General features: G+C 38.1%; 1 protein-coding gene across 5 annotated transcripts in view; it reads right to left on the bottom strand.

Moving 5' to 3' along the window:
* Positions 1 to 4,004: 4,004 nt before the first annotated feature.
* The window catches only part of gpp (DOT1 like histone lysine methyltransferase grappa), a 277,074-nt gene continuing 256,176 nt past the window's right edge, over positions 4,005 to 24,902 (bottom strand). For 4 of the 5 annotated variants that reach the window (XM_071666497.1, XM_071666499.1, XM_071666495.1 and 1 more), the window contains 2 exons: positions 16,059 to 16,988; positions 4,005 to 13,501 (listed from right to left, as the gene is read on the bottom strand). In XM_071666497.1, the coding sequence (XP_071522598.1) occupies positions 16,060 to 16,988 (929 nt within the window). In that variant the 3' untranslated portion in view covers positions 4,005 to 13,501; position 16,059. Of the gene's footprint in view, positions 13,502 to 16,058; positions 16,989 to 24,902 lie in introns of those variants that run through there. The other variant, XM_071666500.1, reaches the window with a different exon arrangement.

Raw genomic sequence — 24,902 nt, forward strand, 5'->3', positions numbered from 1 at the left:
ACTCTTTTCCTCAATCTCATTGAATCAAACATTAACATACAGGGATGCCTACATGTACTGACCTTTCTCTTCTTATTCATGATTAGATATTCAGGCAAAAATAGTGTCTGTTTTTGCCTGTATTTGGAATTTCAGTATAAAATTGCCTATTATGAATTAATATGCATATTTTCATTTCATATCATTCTGCTATAAGAAAAACTCCCATAGTCTTTTTGAATTTGGCAGTCCCTAAAGAAAAGAAAATACACTAGAAGTGTGTATAAAATGGGTACACTACATGTGAATAGTGCTCTATCCTTTGTAGCCTAGATCCTACTGTTTGAGTATGTAAGTCTTCTTTCAAAAACTGCTGGACACATTTCACTTACAAAGCCTAAAGTGAGTGCTTATTTAAAACTTAAAGCTGAGTTAAGGTGTCTGGTAGTACTGTGTTGTCTACAGACAGATGAGGCAGTGTCGTTTGATGAGTTAAGTATCAAAATTGTTATGCTGTGGTGCAACCTGTAAACGCAACTTCTTTTTGCCTATCTTTCTCTGAAAAGCAGCCAGGTTTCACTTGAATGTATCAATCAAAATCAGCTATTTTTGAAAAAAACTAACTGGTTTACTATCATTCATTTTTCAAGCAGTGTAAAATTAAGCACAATATTTGCATAATCATTTTCTGAAGTAAAATAATAATGCTCATTTCAGTCTTATGTTGCTTATTTTGGTTGTTTGCCTTGCCTATCTGCCTACCTTTTTTAAAGACTTTACGTACCTAAATATCCTGGTTCTAGTGATTAGCAATACTGCATTAACCAGGTATTACAGGGATTAAAATGCTAGATTTGATAATGAATACAGTCTGATTAAGAAGGCCAATTGAGGTGTGCTAAAATGGTTAAGACATATGGAGAGGGTAAGTGTAGGAAGATTGACAGATAATATGTTTTAATAGTTGAGTGAGCACAGTGTGACTATGGAGCACAACAGGCTTAGGGGTTTCAAAGCCTGAATGTTCAGAAAGTCAAGAAGCATGCATTTGATAGAATGAATTTACATGGTGTGTAAGGGGCTTTGCTGTCAAAGGGTTATACCAGGGAATATGAAGTGGTCAAATTGACCATGTAGTAGTCTACGGGGCCTTGTTTGTGGTCATGTGCAAATGTGGCTATCATTTGTTCTTGTTGCTACCTTACTACAGAAGAAAAGGCAGTTAAATTCATAAAACCAAATCAATCATGACTGCACACTTGAAGGCTGTAAAAATTACATAAATCATGACACGCTGGCACCCCTAAAAAACAAAAAAATACCTCTCCTTTCATAATAGATGTCTCTAAGTATACCAATCTGAATGAATACTGGAATTTAGCAGTTCATGAGCAACGGTAGTGTTTTATTTTCCAGAAGTAATTTCGTTCTACATACACATAAACACTTTACACACTTTATAGCTTTTCAACCAAGCATGATTTCACACAACCCACTGGCATCAAATACACAATTTCTACTTTTACTCATTTCATGATAATTTTCATTATACATATTAGTAATTTCCCGCATAAGTGAGGTAGCATAAAGAGCAGATGACTTTATAGTTATCACTTATTTCATAAATTTCATACGCATTACTAATGTATTCATAACTTACAAAGAAGATTAATGACATAAACAGACGAAAAATGACTGTATTTTCATCGAAAATATACACAAGATAAATCTTTTCTTTTCCTATAAAAGATGACTATCATAGTTACTGTATACATTTCACACTATGATGGCACAGTTACACTTTCTTTGATGACTTATGGGTGATTGACATGATATTATTTCTAGCTGTTTGGTCAGGTTACTAGTGACATCTAGGTATATGATGCGGAGAAATACATCAACTGGAAGATCAGATGTGGGTACAAAGGTTTACAGCCACAAATACGGTTTGGCACAATGTAATATGTCCATCCACAAATGTGGCTCAGAGCAACAGAGCGACAAAAGGGCTAACATTAACAGCAATTTAATCGAAATTAATTGTGCAGGAACAAATGAGCACACCCTAAGGGTAAAAATATGGCCTAATTAAAATACTGCTCTCTTTAACCTAAATCTTTACCTCTCTACAAGCAGGGTGGCTCTATATAACAGTTCTCCAAACACTTGGTGTTGTGTCTTTACAAAGAAGTAAAATTTATCCATAAACTCCTTGGAGCCCACAATTCTAGTTCAGCTTTGCTCACCAATAATTACTTTAATGGTACTGTGGATCTTTATTATCTCACTCCCTACAACCTGATCCTCTAAATCAAAGTTAACTTACTTTGGGGCTTTGACAAACAGACAAGCTCTGCTCTTAACCAATTTAGGCCTCCTAAACCCTGCCTAGCTTTGGTATCAAATGTAGTTCTCATATGTTGTGCATGCATAATTATCTATATCGATTATACAATGAAAAAATTGTGAAACTACTTTTGCTTTATGTCACACATTCTACAAACACACATAAAGATCTAAATCAAACCTCTTATGTAATAAGCAAAATAAATAGGGTAAAAACACATGTGAAGGCAAATTACTGAGAAAAAAATTACATCAAATTATCAATCAATATGATTAAGATGATACCAAGAGTTGGAATCCAGCCTTTGGGACTATTGTATCCCAAATTTTCATGATGTTTACGGTGTGTTTCTCACTAAATTTTGTACATGAAACTATTAATAACACTATTTGGCACACACTTTATATGTGGGATGAGTGGTTGTAACACATGAATATCTGGCCTCATTGCCAGCACATAGGTGCACTGCAAACCTAAAATATTACAAAATTGGTTACCAATTTGCAGAATAATGTCATAATGGAAGTTATAATCTAATATATATATATATATATATATATATATATATATATATATATATATATATATATATATATATATATATATATATATATATATATATATATCTTTTTTTTTTTCTCCATACTATTCGCCATCTCCTATGTCAGCGAGGTGGCGTTGGGAACGGGGGACTGAGCCTTTGAGGGAAATCCTCACTTGGCCTCCTTCTCTGTTCTCTCATTTGGAAAATCAAAAATGAGAGGGGAGGATTGCCTACCCTTCCCTCCCTCCCTCCCTTTAGTCGCCTTCTACATCGCGCGGGGGGTGCGTGGGGGGTGTTCTTTCTCCCCTGTCCCCAGGGGTAATGTATGTGAGAAATACTTAGAAAAGCAAATGGATTTGTATGTAGCATTTATGGATCTGGAGAAGGCATATGATAGAGTTGATAGAGATGCTCTGTGGAAGGTATTAAGAATATATGGTGTGGGAGGCAAGTTGTTAGAAGCAGTGAAAAGTTTTTATCGAGGATGTAAGGCATGTGTACGTGTAGGAAGAGAGGAAAGTGATTGGTTCTCAGTGAATGTAGGTTTGCGGCAGGGGTGTGTGATGTCTCCATGGTTGTTTAATTTGTTTATGGATGGGGTTGTTAGGGAGGTAAATGCAAGAGTTTTGGAAAGAGGGGCAAGTATGAAGTCTGTTGGGGATGAGAGAGCTTGGGAAGTGAGTCAGTTGTTGTTCGCTGATGATGCAGCGCTGGTGGCTGATTCATGTGAGAAACTGCAGAAGCTGGTGACTGAGTTTGGTAAAGTGTGTGGAAGAAGAAAGTTAAGAGTAAATGTGAATACGAGCAAGGTTATTAGGTACAGTAGGGTTGAGGGTCAAGTCAATTGGGAGGTGAGTTTGAATGGAGAAAAACTGGAGGAAGTGAAGTGTTTTAGATACCTGGGAGTGGATCTGGCAGCGGATGGAACCATGGAAGCGGAAGTGGATCATAGGGTGGGGGAGGGGGCGAAAATTCTGGGGGCCTTGAAGAATGTGTGGAAGTCGAGAACATTATCTCGGAAAGCAAAAATGGGTATGTTTGAAGGAATAGTGGTTCCAACAATGTTGTATGGTTGCGAGGCGTGGGCTATGGATAGAGTTGTGCGCAGGAGGATGGATGTGCTGGAAATGAGATGTTTGAGGACAATGTGTGGTGTGAGGTGGTTTGATCGAGTGAGTAACGTAAGGGTAAGAGAGATGTGTGGAAATAAAAAGAGCATGGTTGAGAGAGCAGAAGAGGGTGTTTTGAAGTGGTTTGGGCACATGGAGAGAATGAGTGAGGAAAGATTGACCAAGAGGATATATGTGTCGGAGGTGGAGGGAACGAGGAGAAGAGGGAGACCAAATTGGAGGTGGAAAGATGGAGTGAAAAAGATTTTGTGTGATCGGGGCCTGAACATGCAGGAGGGTGAAAGGAGGGCAAGGAATAGAGTGAATTGGAGCGATGTGGTATACCGGGATTGACGTGTTGTCAGTGGATTGAATCAAGGCATGTGAAGCGTCTGGGGTAAACCATAGAAAGCTGTGTAGGTATGTATATTTGCGTGTGTGGACATATGTATATACATGTGTATGGGGGGGGTTGGGCCATTTCTTTCGTCTGTTTCCTTGCGCTACCTCACAAACGCGGGAGACAGCGACAAAGTATAATAAAATAAATAAATAAATATATATATATATATATATATATATGTAAATTTACCCCAGGGGCTTTCTAAAGGCTCCTGCAACTCAAGGGTGCACTACTTCCAGTAACAGGGAAATGCAGACTACCTTTGGAATGAGCAATTTTTTGACAAGACTGTACTCTCAATTATACAGCCTTGCCAAAAGTGACTTTTCACTCATGGTATAACCTTGAGCAAGTGGAGTTTAGTCCATCTATATGCGTATGTATGTATGTATGTACATATATATATATATATATATATATATATATATATATATATATATATATATATATATATATATATATATATATATATGGAGAGAATGCGTGAGGAAAGATTGACCAAGAGGATATATGTGTCGGAGGTGGAGGGAACAAGGAGAAGTGGGAGACCAAATTGGAGGTGGAAAGATGGAGTGAAAAAGATTTTGTGTGATCGGGGCCTGAACATGCAGGAGGGTGAAAGGAGGGTAAGGAATAGAGTGAACTGGATCGATGTGGTATACCGGGGTTGACGTGCTGTCAGTGGATTGAATCAGGGCATGTGAAGCATCTGGGGTAAACCATGGAAACCTGTGTAGGTATGTATATTTGTGTGTGTGGACGTGTATGTATATACATGTGTATGGGGGTGGGTTGGGCCATTTCTTTCGTCTGTTTCCTTGCGCTACCTCGCAAACGCGGAAGACAGCGACAAAGCAAAAAAAAAAATATATATATATATATATATATATATATATAGTAATCATATTAAACCATACCTACTGGATTTTAGGGAAGTATGCATAGAACATCAAAATAAGACTGATATAACATTCCACCTGTTGTCACACCTTCACCATTTATTGCAATATGAGAGACTTGCAGTGTAACCTACAAAAGAAAATCACTCCAATAAGAGCACTTCTGCTAGTACTTTTCTGTCAATACTCAACCCTAGAAATATAGAAATAAAGCAACAAGAGCTTGATGTCTCTCAAGGCACCTAAGTTCAAAATGACTGAGCCAACTGAACTTGCTGACACTCACATAACACCTTTGTTAAGCAACATCTAAGTTATGCTCGCTTATCTTTTGCAGACTAACTTTTAAACTAGATAAATTACCCCTCCATTTCTTTTTTCATCTCGCACAAAGAAAGTGGTTTACATCACAATATCTGAACTTTATTGTTCTTGTTAGTGTATTTTTTAGGGGGTGAGAGGTTAGAACAAGATTAAAAATGTATAATTGACTAATGTCATGATATTGGAAACTAACATCCTACCTATCTTGTTTTAGATTAGATCGTGTTGAAGTGCACTAAACACAGAAGGATGAAGTGAATTGGGATAGGATAAGGTTGGTTGAAATATAAAGTTCATTAATGTTATGCTTATGTAGCATTTTCTTGGACCCATGAAAATCATTAAGTCCATAATGATTGGGTGGTACGGTACTTTTGCCATAAAGGACACTTTGTCTACATACAAATGAGAGCATGTTTATTTTCATACATTATTGTACAACCCTAGGACCACTTTAATAAGCCTCTAGGGATATGCTCCAAATAGAGGGACTTTTATGATGCACAATCCACCCACTGGTGATGATACCACCATCCACAAGCCTCTAGGGATATGCTCCAAATAGAGGGACTTTTATGATGCACAATCCACCCACTGGTGATGATACCACCATCCATAAGTGACTTCTTGCTCATGGTATAACCACTTATAGGCAGAATCTAGTAACACCTGTGTGTGTGTGTGTGTGTGTGTGTGTGTGTGTGTGTGTGTGTGGGGTTGGATGGGGGGGCTATTTCTTGTGTGGCTACGGAGTAACAGTAATGGATGAAGGCAAGTAAGTATGAATATGTACATGTGTATATATGTATATGTATGTATATGTGCATGTATAGGCATTTATGTGTATATATATATATATATATATATATATATATATATATATATATATATATATATATATATATATATAAGTATATGAGTGGTTGGGCCATTCTTCGTCTGTTTCCTAGCGCTACCTCGCTGACACAGGAAACAGCAATAAAGTATAATAATTATATAACAATATTTTTCTTCATACATATTCACCATTTCCCTTCTCTGTTCCTTCTTCTGAAAAATTAAAAAAATGGGAGGGGAGGATTTCCAGCCCCCACCTCCCTCTCCTTCAAGTTGCCTTGTACAACACACAGGGAAGTATTCTTTCTCCCCTATCCTCAGTTAGAGACTGAGTGTAAATGAATGTGGCCTTTTTTGTCTGTGTTCCTGATGCTACCACGCTGAAGCAGGGGGTGGCAATACTGTTTCATGTGGGCGGGGATGAAGGCAAGCAAGTAGGAATATGTCCATGTGTATATATTGTTATGAACATGTTTATGTATGGAATGGATCACAATTTTGCGCGTGATGAAGCATATTCCTATGAGTCCACGGAGAAAATTTTCCCCATGGACTCCAAGGAATGTATAGGTATGTATATGTGCATTTATGTATACATATGTGTTTATGAAAGGATGGGCCTTTCTTCATCTGTTTCCTGGTGCTCCATCATACCTTCAAATATATTCGCCATTTTCCGCATTAGTGAGGTAGCATTAAGAAAAAAATAAGAGTGTGACTGAAACAGTTAGCTGAAAAGGGTGCTGAAATGGTTTGGATATGGAGAGAGGTTGACAAGAGGATACATGTCAGAAGAGGAGGGCACAAAAAAAATGGGGAGACCTAATTGGAGATGGAAGGATGAAATAACAAGAATTTTGAGTTCTAGGAAAATGAACATGCAAGAGGGTGAAAGGTGAGAATGGGATAAGAGTGAACTGGAGCAATGTGGTATACAGGTGGCAACATGCTGTAAAAAGACTGAACCAGGGCATATGAAGCAGGTGGGGAAAACCATTGAAAAGACTGCAGGCCTGGTTATGGATAGGGAACCATGGTTTTGGTGAATAACACATGATAGCTAGAGAATGGATGTGAGCAAATGACATATATATCCTCTCTGTTAACCTCTCCTAACTCATTCTCATGTCCAAACCATTCCAGCGCACCCACTTCAGCTCTCTCAACCATACGCTTATCATTACCATGCCTCTCTCTTACCGTTATTACTTAACTTCAACCCTCAACCCAACACATGGTGTTTTTAAAGATTTCATTTCCAACACATCCATCCTCCTCTGTACATTCTCATCCACAGCCCATACCTTGCATCCATACATCATTGGAAATACCAAACCTATTACTATACCACTATAAATAAATACAATTGTAATACACCGAAACCACAGTTCCCTACCCACATCCATTGTCAGTTCATGAAAGGTTACAATCTCGTTAAGGACTTCCTTTTCTAATGAAGTGAGACACTGCAGAAGCTGGTTCCTGAGTTTAGGAGAGGGTGTGAAAAGAGGAAGCTGAGAGTTACTATGAATAAAAGTAAGGTTATTAAGTTCAGTAGTGGAAAGCGATAAGTTGTCTGGAACGTGAGTTTGAATGAAGAGAACCTGGAAAAAAAAAGAATGATTCAGATACTTGAGAGTGCACACGCAAGCAGATGGAACTACATAAATTGAAGCAAGCCTCAGGGTGAGTGAGGGGAAGCATTGAGGAGCATGTTGAAAGAGAGGTCACTGTCTTTGAGGGGAGAAGATGAGTGTGTGAAGGTATGGTGGTCCCTAGAGTGCTGCAGGTATGTGAAGCATGGGCTTAAGATGAAAAAAAAAAAAAAAAAAGCAAGGAGGAAGGTGGATATTTTGGGAATGAAATGTTTGGGGACAATATGTGGTGTGAGGAATGTTGATTGAATAAGAAATGATAAGGGGTATGTTTCCTTGAGCTACCTTGCTGATGCGAGAAACAGTGGTTAAGTATAATTAAAATAAAATATTAAAAAAAAAGAGCAAGTATGAAAGAGAGATGAAGAGAGTGTTCTGAAAAGGTTTAAAGTTTAGACATACGGTGAGGATGAGTGATGTGAGGATAACTATGAGGGTGCTCATGTAAGAAGTGAAGGGAACAAGAAAAAGGGAGAAACCAAAGAGGAGGAGGAGGGATCAAGTGAAATATGTTTGGAGTGTTCAGGGTCCGAAAATGCATGAAAGTTGTGAGGCATATAAGGGGATTGAGAACATTGGAGTGATGTGGCATTAAGGAGGTTACGTGCTATAAATGGGTTGAACCAGGACATATGAAGTTGATGACACTAGAGGTAAAATTCAAATGAGAAACAGCAGAAGCTGATGGCTGAGTTTAGGAAAGTGTGTCAAAGAAAATGTTCCGAGTAAATGTGAACAAAAATATGGTTATAAGGTTTATCAGTGAAGAGAGACAAATTATTTGGAATGTGAGTTTGATGGGAGAAAATATGGAGGATGCAGAGTGTTTCAGATACCTGGGAGTGGATATGGCAGGATATAGAATCATGGGAGCTGAGCAAGCCATATGGTGGGCAAAGGCCCTATGCACACAGAAGGGTGTGTTGAAAGAGTCACTATCTATAGGGGCAAAGATGGGGGAGGCTGATGGTATAGTCATCCCATCAGTGTTGTATGGAAGAGACGGGTGCCTTAGACAAAAATATGGAGGAGAAGCATGGATGTGTTGAAAATGAAATGTGAGGAGTGTTGATGGAATAAGAGATGAGAGGGTAAGAGAGAGGTGTGGTAGTAAGAGGAACATGTTTGAGAAAGCTGAAATAGGTGTGCTGAAATGGTTTGGCCATATGGAGAGGATGATTAAGAGGGTACAGATGTCAGAAGCAGATGGAACAAGGAAACGAGGGAAACCAAAGAGGAGGTGAAAGGATAAACTGAAAGATGCTGTGAAGGTTCAGGCCTGAACATGCAAGGGGGTATGAGGCATGCAGGGGATAGAGGTAACTGGAACAAAATGGTATAAAGGGGACAACATTCTATCAACAGGCTGAAGTAGGGCACGTCAAGTAGTCAGGGGAAATCATGGACAGGTTTGTTGGGTGTGGTTGAGGATGGGGGCTTCAGATCCAGTACATTATACATGACACCTAGAGAGTGGATGTGAGCATACTGGGCCATTTCTTTTGTCTATTCAAAGGAATACCCTAAAGTGAGAAATGGCAAATGCATATGAAAAATCATATTTGTTCCCTATTTCTCATGTAAGCAAGGTAGTATCAGGGACAATCGAAGAAATGGTCACATTCACTTGTAATCGGTCTCTAGCACTCATGTGCACTGCACTGAAACCACAGCCCCTTATCAATAAACTGGCAAGACCTTTTTGTGTGGTTTCTTCTAAGTAATCCATGTTCTGGTTCTGTCCACCGACAGCAAACCACCCTATGTATACCAAATCACTGCAATTCACTTTATTATATGGCCCTGAGTACTCAAAACCTTTTCCACTCAATCTTTCCACCTCCAATTCATGTCCCTATTCTCAATGTCTCCTCCATTTCTGACACACACACCATATCCTTTGTCAATATGTATACAAATATTTCCTGATGCTACCTCGCTGACATAGGAAACAGCGATCAAGTATATAAAAAAAAAAAATACATAATAGAAGACTGAAAATATACTATACAAAGTCTGCAGAAAATCCATGATGAAACAAGCTGTGCCCAAATGAAGTCACCCTGTCCGTCCCCGCTGGTTACTTGCCCTTCTTAAAGGTAGGGTCTAGCCAGCAGGAATTAACAGCTCCTCCTAATTACCAACTATGTGATGTGTATATAATGTTTTTATTGATAAAAATATGCATGAAAAAGCCATGTATGATTTAACCATACACATGACAAATGCCTTTTTGCCCTATCAGAATGGATTTGTGACGTATGTCTATTACCACAAAAGGTGTCTACATAGGTTAACATATCCATTGAAAAGCACTCCCTCCACTCTTTCACATTCACATGGCAAAATACCACTCTGCCCTAAAACTATCTAACACAAAGGTGACTTTACATGAATGGCAGCAAGCTCCTAACAAAGAATTTCTAAATATGTAACAATGAGTACTTGATTTTATAACTGGAGTGATTAGAGAGAAATCTGTAGATTCCATCAAAGCTGAAAAATTAACCGACAGAAAAATGAAATGCAAAATATATCAACAATATTGTGTACCATGAGCTGGTGACTTCAACATAAGATGGGAACAGGAGCAGCTGAAATACACCAACAGCTGAGCTGTACACCACCCATAATTATGTGTCCTGCATATTACTATCACACCCTGATGAAATCATACACTGAGGTAAAAAGAAACTAAATAAATATCATATAAATAGATTGAGCATATTCAAATAAATCCTGAAAGTGTTTTAAATGAACCACGGCACCACATGTACATCTTGCCATTAAACATAAATTTTAACAACTTTTAAGGATAAATAGAAACCAAAATGCACATTATACAATACCAATTTTCATCTCATGTCAACCAATGATGGAACTATGACTGAACAGAAGCATTTTTTGAAGTACAAACCATTAAATGACAAAAATGGTGCACTATGAGGCTGTGATGCAACACAAATACTACAATTCACAAAAGGTTAAGGTCATTTAGATGTATACCAATGTTTATAATTTCTCTTTTCTTTTTAAACTCTCTTTATCGTACAAAGAGTCACATTATTTGCACATATAAAATCAATCTGAAATCATTCTGGTGATAAAGGCAGTCAAGGGACAAAAGTGCTTTCTCTGTTAATTCCTCTATCAGTAACCTACCATTCCTATTCCAGAATCAGTAGAGGGCAGTTTAACACTTCTCCAAATGTGTTATTGCTGGATATAACTGCAATGTCTAAAACTTGCCAAAGACTGCATACAACTTTAGATAAAACAAGTGAAAGGGTCACCTGTTATCTTTGTGTCTCAAAAATCTTGAAAATAGTGGTACTCAGTTTTGATAAAAGAAAAACAGAAAATTTCTTAAGAGTACTGGAGGCAAAATATCACATTATCCTCCTTAAAATCATAAGCAGTGTATAAGGAATTACAAGCATCACACTAGCAGTAATCATTAATACAGAGCTGCCATGTCAACTCTATCACCACTCCATTTTCTCGCATTGTAAGAAATCTCTACTTGAAGCTAGTGCAATGACATCTATCATCTACAGAATTAAACATCCACAATATTTTAACAATATTACTTTTGATTGGTCCCTCTATCTTTATACAATATTCATTAAATTCTAGGAAGATATGAAATTGGCAGTACTATATTCATTCAATTTTCAAACTTCGTATGATCTGTTCCATGAAACCTTTCATATTTGTGTTGTACATAGTTCAGGATGATATACTTCAGATATAAAAAAGAATTAAGTAAAAAATTAGCATTTATCAATCGAAAATGGTGCATGGTTCATTTGTTCAACCTTTCATTGGCAGTGCAATGGTCTCACTACAGTACTTATGCACTAGTATCAGCCAGTGTTAGATAGTGCTGGTTATCCCTGCTTTTTCAACATAGTTAAATTAAATATTAAATAAAGTTCTTGCACCTATGTTAAAAGAGATGTAGACTGTTTATATATATATATATATATATATATATATATATATATATATATATATATATATATATATATATCCAGTAAAGACTCATAAATTGATTAGGTCTGAAAATGCTGCATTGTAATCTCATGGCTGAGTCTGAAAAGTTTCCCATCTGGGATTAACAACTGTAAGAGATAATACACTTTACATGGAATGACATGCACAAATGGCTCTACAATCCCCATGTCATTCTACAGTAAGCATAAAATCTATATTACAATTACACAGTTCTTCTCTTCTGAAAGCTCTCTGTTAAATCCCTTGAAGTTCAGAGGAAGACCCATAGTTATTTCAAAGAACACACCTGGTGAAAGAGGAGCCAGTAAGAATGAATGAATGAAGACAAGCAGAGACAGAAACACTTAAAAGAGATGTTCAATCAAGAGCCTGCTCACAGTGGGATAACACACTGTGGTAACAAGAGACGAGCCAGAAAGAAACAATCTCAAACCTGGAGGACTCAGCAATACTGATAAGAGCATTCACATCTCTTTTAGTACATGTGAATCAGATCAATGCTTATAATTATTTTCCAAGGACTAAAAGGATGTTAAATTCATAAAAAATCATTAACTCTTGCTTAAATCATGATTAACTTTCATAAAAAATATGGAAAACTAGAGAGAAAATACATATACAAATCTAGTAAACCATAAAATTGAAATCTTTAATGTTTGCAGATTTAACAGTGTTTAGCCCAATAGACAAAGTACTGTATACCTGTGACAGCAGAAAAAATGACAAAGAAGAAGCTGATCCCAAGGGGACATTTCCTCCATGTTATGTTACTGTTCACACCAACCAAAGGCCCTTTCACATATAGCTGATGTCAATAACTGAACAACTCAACAGCTTCTGAAGGGTTACTTGCACCAATTGTCCTGGCAGCATTTGGATCTTGGCTAAAACACCAATTATCTGATCTTTGGCTTCTTTCTGTAGCACTAATATAATAATGCCATAAATAATAATATACTATCCTAGTTTATGCCCCCAATAACTTACTGATAATATGTACTTAATACATAGAAATTTACCTTAGAAAATGTTGAACATAAGTGATGTATCTTTACCTAAAAGTACATAATAATAATCTCTCAATATGTTTCTGCAACAATTATAAGATCACTTTACAGTCATTATTATGGCAGTCCCTGATTTTATCATGAAATGTCACTAAGAAAATGTACTGTCAAAATACCCTTTACTTTAGACTGTACTGCCCCTTTTCTTTACATCAAAAACCCACTGTGGTAATAGTAATTTCTTATGATGTTTAAGTCAAAAAGGTGCAAGTAGTTCCAGTGGCATTCATCCCATTCTCCTTGATAGTGTAGCAGTTACATCATGCTGTCAACCAGATAATGATGATGGCTTGTCATTGTATCAGCTTGCCTCTGCCAAACTGAAAATACAAATGTATTCATGTTAATGATATGCCAACCTAATCAAGAGAAAATGTAAAATAATCATCAGAGTAAATATACAGTGTTCTTGACCCTTTTGCTATAACAGTTCTAAAATCCAAAGTACACTCTGTGTGCAAGATATTCTAAAATATATTTATTTATTATACTTTGTCGCTGTCTCCCGCGTTTGCGAGGTAGCGCAAGGAAACAGACGAAAGAAATGGCCCAAACCCCCCCCATACACATGTATATACATACGTCCACACACGCAAATATACATACCTACACAGCTTTCCATGGTTTACCCCAGACGCTTCACATGCCTTGATTCAATCCACTGACAGCACGTCAACCCCAGTATACCACATCGCTCCAATTCACTCTATTCCTTGCCCTCCTTTCACCCTCCTGCATGTTCAGGCCCCGATCACACAAAATCTCCTTCACTCCATCTTTCCACCTCCAATTTGGTCTCCCTCTTCTCCTCGTTCCCTCCACCTCCGACACATATATCCCCCTGGTCAATCCTTCCTCACTCATTCTCTCCATGTGCCCAAACCACTTCAAAACACCCTCCTCTGCTCTCTCAATCACGCTTCTTTTATTTCCACACATCTCTCTTACCCTTACGTCACTCACTCGATCAAACCACCTCACACCACACATTGTCCTCAAACATCTCACCTCCAGCACATCCATCCTCCTGCGCACAACTCCATCCATAGCCCACGCCTCGCAACCATACAATATTCTAAAATATTCTACAAAAATATAATTCAATCATAAACATGGCCTATTTTTGTATTCTCCAGCCTTATAAAAAAAGTGAAATAGCTACTATAAAACATGAGTCCTGGAAAGAGGGGCAAGTATGAAGTCTGTTGGGGATGAGAGAGCTTGGGAAGTGAGTCAATTGTTGTTCGCTGATGATACAGCGCTGGTGGCTGATTCATGTGAGAAACTGCAGAAGCTGGTGACTGAGTTTGGTAAAGTGTGTGGAAGAAGAAAGTTGAGAGTAAATGTGAATAAGAGCAAGGTTATTAGGTACAGTAGGGGTGAGGGTCAAGTCAATTGGGAGGTGAGTTTGAATGGAGAAAAACTGGAGGAAGTGAAGTGTTTTAGATATCTGGGAGTGGATCTGTCAGCGGATGGAACCATGGAAGCGGAAGTGGATCATAGGGTGGGGGAGGGGGCGAAAATTTTGGGAGCCTTGAAAAATGTGTGGAAGTCGAGAACATTATCTCGGAAAGCAAAAATGGGTATGTTTGAGGGAATAGTGGTTCCAACAATGCTGTATGGTTGCGAGGCGTGGGCTATGGATAGAGATGTGCGTAGGAGGATGGATGTGCTGGAAATGAGATGTTTGAGGACAATGTGTGGTGTGAGGTGGTTTGATCGAGTAAGTAACGTAAGGGTAAGAGAGATGTGTGGAAATAAAAAGAGCGTGGTCGAGAGAGCAGAAGAGGGTGTTTTGAAATGGTTTGGGCACATGGAGAGAATGAGTGAGGAGAGATTGACCAAGAGGATATATGTGTCGGAGGTGGAGGGAACGAGGAGAAGAGGGAGACCAAATTGGAGGTGGAAAGATGGAGTGAAAAAGATTTTGTGTGATCGGGGCCTGAACATGCAGGAGGGTGAAAGGAGGGCAAGAAATAGAGTGAATTGGAGTCATGTGGTATACAGGGGTTGACGTGCTGTCAGTGGATTGAAGCAAGGCATGTGAAGCGTCTGGGGTAAACCATGGAAAGCTGTGTAGGTATGTATATTTGCGTGTCTGGACGTGTGTATGTACATGTGTATGGGGGGGGGGGGTTGGGCCATTTCTTTCGTCTGTTTCCTTGCGCTACCTCGCAAACGCGGGAGACAGCGACAAAGTATTAAAAAAAAAAAAAAAAAAAAAAAAAAAAAAAAAAAAAAAACATGAGAAGTGAGAGATGGATTTGAGCCCCATAGCATGAGATAAGTTGCAGAAAACGTATTGCAAGCATTGAAAAAAATATGTTCACAATAAAGGGGAAAGATTGTAGTCTACTACCCAGCCAAGCACATAAAAATATTGACAAATTCAACAGTCATGTTTATATCATCAATTAAAATCAAATCCTAAAATAATCTTTTAACTAATTACTAATTGAAAAACTAGATGGTTTTGCCTATAGCCCTTGGCAATGACAGAAAGGGTTTACTCCATAACACAGGACAAGAGGGAAATACTCTGCTTTTGGGATGCAAGACATGTAGCCCTCTTTGTTGCTGCTTATATACCATCTGGCCGCTGTTAACACTCTTCATGAGTTTTGCATTTCAAGCTTAGTCAAGAAGTTACAACTCTCTTGAGTGACATGAAGCATCAGAAAAAAAAGAGAGAGATCCAGTAGTAGGTGAAAAAGATTTCTTTGTCTGCCAACTTTTAACAGAAACTAACCAGTCTGCATTCTACATATACTGTTGTAGTTCAATTTGAATAAATCTTTGACTAATACTCCCACATCTAAACATAAGTTATGTAAACTTTTTACCAACTAAAAAATCACAAATAATTCTTTAACTTACATTAATGGTGGAAGTATGGTCCTTGTATTTGTGGGCCCTGTGATCGCTGTTGTGGTGGTGCTGCAGTCACTAGTTGGTGATGGTTATGGTGATGGCGCGGCACTGATGGCGAATAGGTCGTAGTGTGGCGATGGTGATGGTTGTGGTGATGATGATGTGTGGTGTTGCTATTGTATGGCAGCTGATGTGATGATGGTGGCGGTGGAGACCTTCTGTTGTGGTGATGGTGAGATGACTGGTGATGAGATGACCGATTCCTCCATTGCCAGTTTTTGCCTTTGGGACGGAATTTGCCATGATGCGTGTTGTTGTGGTGGTGATGGTGATGGTCAACATCTATGGAACTCATTTGTTCCTTATGATAAAACTTCTTTTTGAAATGATGATGGTAGATGCCATGTTCTGTGGGTGATGTGATGGGTGACACTAGACGCGTGGTCTCCAACTCTGGTGGAAGATATGGAGGAGTCTCACCTCCTCGGGGAGGATAAAGACTGGGTGACTCACCACCACATCTGTCTGGTGATGGAGTTGGTGGAGGAGATGATATTGGGGGTGTACGCACTGGAGGTCTGGGTGACTGGGGTGTTGGAGGTCGTCCATCGGGGATGGGGCTTGGCGATAACCTGGGTGGGGAGTGTGGGGAGTATGGAGGGGGACCAGTGGGATCACTGCTTCGTATAACCTCCTCTTCCTCCTGCCTGCCTCGAAAAGTTGCTGCTTCACGTTCAAGGCAGTGTGGAGGTTCTGTAATGGGTGGAGGCCGGCGCTCATTACATCTTGGTGATGCAAAACCTTCTTGTCGTGGGGATGTTCCCTCAGTTGATTTACGCCGTTTATCAACTTCTGAAGCGAAGGCAACCAACTTGTCAAACCCACTATTAATCTTGTCCTGCCACTTTTGTAGTGGGGAGTCACTTCTCTCAAACCCTGTGAATACATAAAACACAACTAATTGTAAATGAAAGAGAGTGGGAATCAACATTACTGTATTGCTGATTATCTCATTTTGAACAAAAAACTTATACTTGGGTATGCCCTTCTTCACTTTGAAATATCTTCTTTTTCTATTTTCAAAAGAGGCTTAATACAAAATGATCATGATATAAGTCAAGTATTCCAAAAAAGAAAACAGACAATTTAGTTGACCGGTGTCACTAGCCAAATGCCTCCATGTAACCAGGTTTAAAAACCAATCACAACTGCTTGCTTAGCTAATGGTTCAACTGCAACTAAGTTAATGAAAAAAGCACTTAACATTAACATACAATAGGGTGCTGCGGTACAATTCAAAGCTATGGTGGAGACAGTTTTTAGCTGCAGGTTTTCAGTAACCAAAAATTAAACATATAGGCAACCAATCATGTATGTATGAACGTTAAATTGACATATATTCTTGCAAAATGTCGCAAAGTTGCTCACAAACAAGCTTGACATTTGTCATGGATGTCAAAGTCAGGTATTAAGTTTGTCTCTGAGTTTGAGACATCAATACTCCATATGTAATGTCTGGGAAGTATGGATGAAGGTGGTGCTTTGTCATATCAAATTTTCTTGAATGTATGAGGATGGATTTACAGGTATGAGAGATCACAACTGAGCTTCATTTAATTGTTTTCATCACAAAAATTCTAAGTTATAGTGATGTCAAATAGGTGACAGATCTTTATATTTGTAAACTGAAGATTAATTCCAAATCTGGGGAATAGTATTTAATCTCACCATTAAAATGCAAGAGAAGCATTAGTTTACAGCAAATGAAAAGGTCAGGGAGTTTCATGTAATCTATCTAAATACAAAATTTGTCATACTACTACAATCAAATGTAAATGCTTGGTTGGGCCCCAAGTAAGGTACATCACACGAAAAACAACAAATTATCAGTTTTTATTAATTTGCTACTATCAATGTCTGGCTCATTACACAACTCTGCTTTAGTATCAACTGTACCTCTTTTGAAAGTAATTAATTGCACACCTACGTCTACAATGTAACTGAGAAAAGAATAAAAGGACAAGAAAAAGACCAGGAGTGAGAAACATAAACCACAACATAATAGGTGGATGATAATATGACTGTGAGAATGATAATAATTGATGAAGTACATCACTCGTGACTCCATTATTATGATAGTCTTTCAAGAACTACTGCAACTCAGAAGCAAGAATTCTTTCTAGATATGCATGGCCTATTTATGTTCAGACTCACACACATGGGCATCCTAGACAGATATGCAAAACATCCAGCTCTTCCAGCTAATAACCACAAACATTTTTAAGGATATTTCTGAACATTCTAAAACTTTCTGACAACCATCATTATCCAGGACTTACAAACAATACCTTATTTACTATCAATTCCATATTGATTATGCATGGGTATATACATATAAAAATTTCTCATTAGCAAATTTACCAGAAGCCTCTTATTTATTTCCTATTTTGTTTACTTTATCTTGGAGCACCTACACTTGGGAGTGGGGCCAACTACATTGTTTAGTTACTCAGGCTGTGACTTTCCTCAAATTTACATAATCAAGTGTCATGTACAATTCAAAAATTGAAAAAGGTGTCCCAAAAGTCTGGACTCAAAAGGCACAAATCACCATTTACCTTTAGTTCAACAGATATTTGCATTGCCTGTTTTGAACTGGCATGCATCTACCCATACGAACAGATAACTTGTGGGTATGTGTATGCTAATGCATGAAATTCAGTTTGAATATCTAATGAACTAAAGATAAATAGTATAATCTAATTTTGAGTTTAGACATCTGAGGCACCCTGTAGACACTACCTTAATGGTAACTTGCTTTTTCAACACAAGGCTCCAGGGCCTACAGAGTAGTGGTAGTCATATCAAAGTAAATGACAGCATGCTACAGCTCTGAAACCATTTTGTTTTTTAATGTGTTCTTCTAACAGTGGCTCTCCATTTCTTCATGATACTATTAAGATGACTGCCCATATCTGAAGTTTGTGTGATTGCATGGTATATCATATCAGATATTCAGGCTGTAAAACATTCATAAATGGCATTCATCCTGGCATGAGAAATACATGAAACATTTGATTTTTCATTCATGAGATGTTAAGGAAAAATTGGTTTCATATAACATCCTTCAAAATCTCAAATACATTTACTGCGGCCAAGTTTGCTACAGGAATAAAGTTTTGGTTTTGTCTTCTTTCATTTTGGATATAATCAAAGAAATACATATTTCTATATCAACAACAAGACTTAGGCACTGATTCAATTACAGTTTTCATACACTGATTTTTTTCTATGCATTCTCAAGCTGTTAGAAGAAAACTGACAGAAAATTCCACTACTTTGAATACATAATTTCTAACAAGTCTGGAGTGCTAGAGGAAAAAAGAGAGAAAAATAAAGGGGGGGGAAGTTCCTTCATCTTTATCCATACATATATCTGATAATGCATCACAAAAAGCATATGTCCCATGACTAAAGAAAATATATATTATATATTATATATATTATATTGTATGGTTGCGAGGCGTGGGCTATGGATAGAGTTGTGCGCAGGAGGATGGATGTGCTGGAAATGAGATGTTTGAGGACAATGTATGGTGTGAGGTGGTTTGATCGAGTGAGTAACGTAAGGGTAAGAGAGATGTGTGGAAATAAAAAGAGCGTGGTTGAGAGAGCAGAAGAGGGTGTTTTGAAGTGGTTTGGGCACATGGAGAGGATGAGTGAGGAAAGATTGACCAAGAGGATATATGTGTCGGAGGTGGAGGGAGCAAGGAGAAGAGGGAGACCAAATTGGAGGTGGAAAGATGGAGTGAAAAAGATTTTGTGTGATCGGGGCCTGAACATGCAGGAGGGTGAAAGGAGGGCAAGGAATAGAGTGAATTGGAGCGATGTGGTATACTGGGGTTGACGTGCTGTCAGTGGATTGAATCAAGGCATGTGAAGCGTCTGGGGTAAACCATGGAAAGCTGTGTAGGTATGTATATTTGCGTGTGTGGACGTATGTATATACATGTGTATGGGGGGGGTTGGGCCATTTCTTTCGTCTGTTTCCTTGCGCTACCTCGCAAACGCGGGAGACAGCGACAAAGTATAAAAAAAAAAATATATATATAAGTTTTTATCAAGGATGTAAGGCATGTGTACGTGTAGGAAGAGAGGAAAGTGATTGGTTCTCAGTGAATGTAGGTTTGCGGCAGGGGTATGTGATGTCTCCATGGTTGTTTAATTTGTTTATGGATGGGGTTGTTAGGGAGGTGAATGCAAGAGTTTTGGAAAGAGGGGCAAGTATGCAGTCTGTTCTGGATGAGAGAGCTTGGGAAGTGAGTCAGTTGTTGTTTGCTGATAATACAGCGCTGGTGGCTGATTCATGTAAGAAACTGCAGAAGCTGGTGACTGAGTTTGGTAAAGTGAGTGAAAGAAGAAAGTTGAGAGTAAATGTGAATAAGAGCAAGGTTATTAGGTACAGTAGGGTTGAGGGTCAAGTCAATTGGGAGGTAAGTCTGAATGGAGAAAAACTGGAGGAAGTAAAGTGTTTTAGATATCTGGGAGTGGATCTGGCAGCAGATGGAACCATGGAAGCGGAAGTGAATCATAGGGTGGGGGAGGGGGCGAAAATTCTGGGCACCTTGAAGAATGTTTGGAAGTCAAGAACATTATCCCGGAAAGCAAAAATGGGTATGTTTGAAGGAATAGTGGTTCCAACAATGTTGTATGGTTGCGAGGCGTGGGCTATGGATAGAGGTGTGTGCAGGAGGGTGGATGTGCTGGAAATGAGATGTTTGAGGACAATATGTGGTGTGAGGTGGTTTAATCGAGTAAGTAACGTAAGGGTAAGAGAGATGTGTGGAAATAAAAAGAGTGTGGTTGAGAGAGCAGAAGAGGGTGTTTTGAAATGGTTTGGTCACATGGAGAGAATGAGTGAGGACAGATTGACCAAGAGGATATATGTGTCGGAGGTGGAGGGAACGAGAAGTGGGAAACCAAATTGGAGGTGGAAAGATGGAGTGAAAAAGATTTTGAGTGATTGGGGCCTGAACATGCAGGAGGGTGAAAAGCGTGCAAGGAATAGAGTGAATTGGAACGATGTGGTATACCGGGGTCAACATGCTGTCAATGGATTGAACCAGGGCATTTGAAGCATCTGGGGTAAACCATGGAAAGTTCTGTGGGGCCTGGATGTGGAAAGGGAGCTGTGGTTTCGGTGCTTAATTACATGACAGGTAGAGACTGAGTGTGAACGAATGGGGCCTTTGTTGTCTTTTCCTAGTGCTACCTCGCACACATGAGGGGGAGGGGGTTGTTATTCCATGTGTGGCGAGGTGGCGATGGGAATAAATAAAGGCAGACAGTATGAATTATGTACATGTGTATATATGTATATGTCTGTGTGTGTATATATATGTATATACTGAGATGTATAGGTATGTATATTTGCGTGTGTGGACGTGTATGTATATACATGTGTATGTGGGTGGGTTGGGCAATTCTTTCGTCTGTTTCCTTGCGCTACCTCGCTAACGCGGGAGACAGCGACAAAGCAAAACAAATAATAAATAAATAAATATATTCATTCACACTCAGTCTCTATCTATCATGTGTAATGCACCAAAACCACAGCTCCCTATCCACATTCTGCCCCCACAGACCTTTCCATGGCTTACCCCAGACATTTCACATGCCCTGGTTCAGTCTACTGACAACATGTTGACCCCCGTATATCAGACCAATGTTTATACCACTTTTTTCATCTCATGTATCATGATGGTGAGTCTCTTAGTGCACAGTGGGTTGTTTTGTTCCATTCCATGAATTCACATACTTCTGAGAGAAAATTTCTATGGTTCAACCAGTGAAGCTTCAGAGGCAATAATTACTCTTACAAGTGCTTCAGTGCTCTTTTTTCTACCAATAAAAAATGAAGACTGAAAGTGGTTTGTCATGCTATTCACAAAGAATTTACAGTTACGACAAAAGATTTGATACTACTAGATACTCAAATGTTCTTGTAACATTATTCAGTCCTCAAGGGTACCTTTATTCATGCATATAAAAATTCATAATTGAACTCTCCCACATACTTTAATTCACTGTTCTGAGATGATTCAGTGCTTGAAGATGTGCCTGGTGTTGTTACGCTTTCATACAAAAAAATTACCTCAGTTTTAATGATTCCGTCTTCGTGAATTTGGGGGGCTATATCTGATGGCAAATTAGATCTGATGCTATGAGAGGTTGGGGTGACTAAGTCCCAAAGATGCAATGAATGTGCATGTACAGAAAGTGAGGTCCAAAACCACTCTAACCTGGGCTTAAATACTTTTTTGTTGTCACATTATGATAAAAAATTGCATCTACTTTAAGGCTTCCCTACACTTCTTTTTAATCAAGAACTGCCATTCAATCAGTTTCAATTATATATCCACATATGCAAACTGAACATAGTCCAGGAATATATATCTCTTTAAGAGAACCTATAGGGTAGAGGGGTCTGCTGTATCATGAAATAAAGTCTTCTTAGTATGAGTTAAGAAAACAGAATGAAGATTAATGAGGATTAACAGGTGATCAACAGAAAAGATGTGAATCCCAGTCATAAGAAACACAACAGCCAACACAAAGCAATGTAAAAATATGAATAAAAGCTTTATTGATATAAATAACAAGTTATCTGAAGTACATATAACATAATTTGCCATCTAACTTTAATTTATGTATGACCATGTTTAACAAACATTTCCACAGCAATGAGCAATGAATAACTTTAAAACTACAGTTTGCATCAATCTGAAAATAACATAATCTAAATCAACTGACTAATACTCGCATTTTGATTAATCATATTCTGGATAAATGCTATTAAATGAACGTTGAATGACATTAAATACTTTTAATTCAAGCACAGATTCACTTGCTTCTGTGAATAAACCACAAGTAAGTAATATTTTCAGGAAGTCTCTAGTAATAAATTCTATAGGATTGTACACCTTTCACATACATCTTTTCCTACCATCAAAGCAAGTTGGCACTTGGAGTTCTCATTCAGTACTTTTGTCACTGACCATATCAGCACATCTTCAAGTGCTGAACAACCAAAAGCAACACTAAAAGCATTTACAGGAAACTTCTCCATGTTGGTATGGCCACCCTGTAAGTGAAGCAGTGGCTAATTGCTTGCACTATGAAATGTGTAACAAGGACAAGGATTGCCTTAGCAAGACTACTAAAACAGAAAAGTGGAGGGACAGAGGTACTAATAAAGATTACTAAACAAGGGCAATAACAGAGATATATAAAACAGCAATCTTTGAAAAAGTTCAAAAATCTAAAAATGTATGGCTGACCATTAACAACTGGTGCTGCAGTGTAAATATGGCATAGCCTTTCTTCTTATGAAAGTGACTTGCATGTAAAAATGAGACCAACTAGTGGAATGCCAGGCATTATTCACATAAAAAAATGTTTACCCATTATCTTTAAACTCTATTTTCATCTATCTAACTGGAGTAAGTAAATAAAGACTTGAATCTATCTCTTACATATACTTAGTTCATGGCTATTGTGCTAAATCAAACTTAGGCTTCCTCATAACTATAAGAGATTACAAATATTTCCCTGCACACACACAATGTACATTCATCCAAGTAAGAATATCTCCATCTACACCTTCACTCACACTCACCACCAACAGTGGAAACATTAAAAAATCATTTCCCTGATATTATCATCTGAAACACCTGAAGCCTTTTAAAATTTGTCTCAGCATCTGTCCATTTCTTTTTGTCTCCATCATCTCACAGTAACAGCAACCATACTACCATAGATCTTCACCAACCTAATACATGCCACATCCTACAAGACATGCATATTCTTTTTTGAATCAATTACCTATCTCACACAAGCATTCTTTTCTTTGTTTTCCAAACTTCACTTAACCTGTACAGCTCAGCCACATCTACGGTTCTTATTCTTTACCTTCCTGAATCCATACATTACAGTTGGAGCAAACAATCCATGATGCAGGCTTCTTGTCCACTCTATACTTAAACACTTGTTATCTACTCTCAATGCACCTCCAATTCCTCTCCCTTTCATGACCACTTTAAAATTCAATTTTCCTACTACCATTCTTACCACTCAAGGTGTCCAAAACAGACTTGTCTAGCACATCTTTTTTCAAGCAGACTTCCCTTAGGAAATTACTAACCTCCTAAATATAGCTAGTTACTATCTCACAAACTCACTCATATTTTCTTCCTTTCCATCCTTTCATTTTTCATCTTACTGTTATGCAGTATCATAAACACTTCAATCAATCTCCTGTTAGATTCAACTTCAATATCCAAACTGCCTTCTCTTTAACTGACAAATCTAGATCTTCATTCCACTTTACTGATCTCCTCTATCTACAACCTACTGTTATAACATTAAACACGTTTTGTAGCAACCAATATTACTGCACTTCTGAAATGCATCTACATCACTTCATCCTTACTTTATACCATTTCACTGACCTCCCTTAGCCTCTCATTTAACTTGTAAGTTTACACTTCAATTCTTCAGCTTCAACACTTTAATCCTCATTGATATTCCATCCACATATTTTGCCTTTGATCATTTAAAATCTAATTTACACTTTCATATTAGAATCATATAATCTGATAAGCTTCAATCTAATCTTATCAAAGAACTTACAACATGATATCTACCATCATCAACTCTGTTCCCACTTCTATGAGATATATCAGATACATTAAGCCTCTCAAATCACTCCTACACATCTTCAAATTTAACCCATGCCTAGCGTGTGCCACGTGAACTTCTACTAATATAAATGTTTCCTACTTTTCCTTG

Source organism: Panulirus ornatus, chromosome 11 (assembly GCF_036320965.1).
Source record: "Panulirus ornatus isolate Po-2019 chromosome 11, ASM3632096v1, whole genome shotgun sequence".
NCBI classification, from domain to species: domain Eukaryota; kingdom Metazoa; phylum Arthropoda; class Malacostraca; order Decapoda; family Palinuridae; genus Panulirus; species Panulirus ornatus.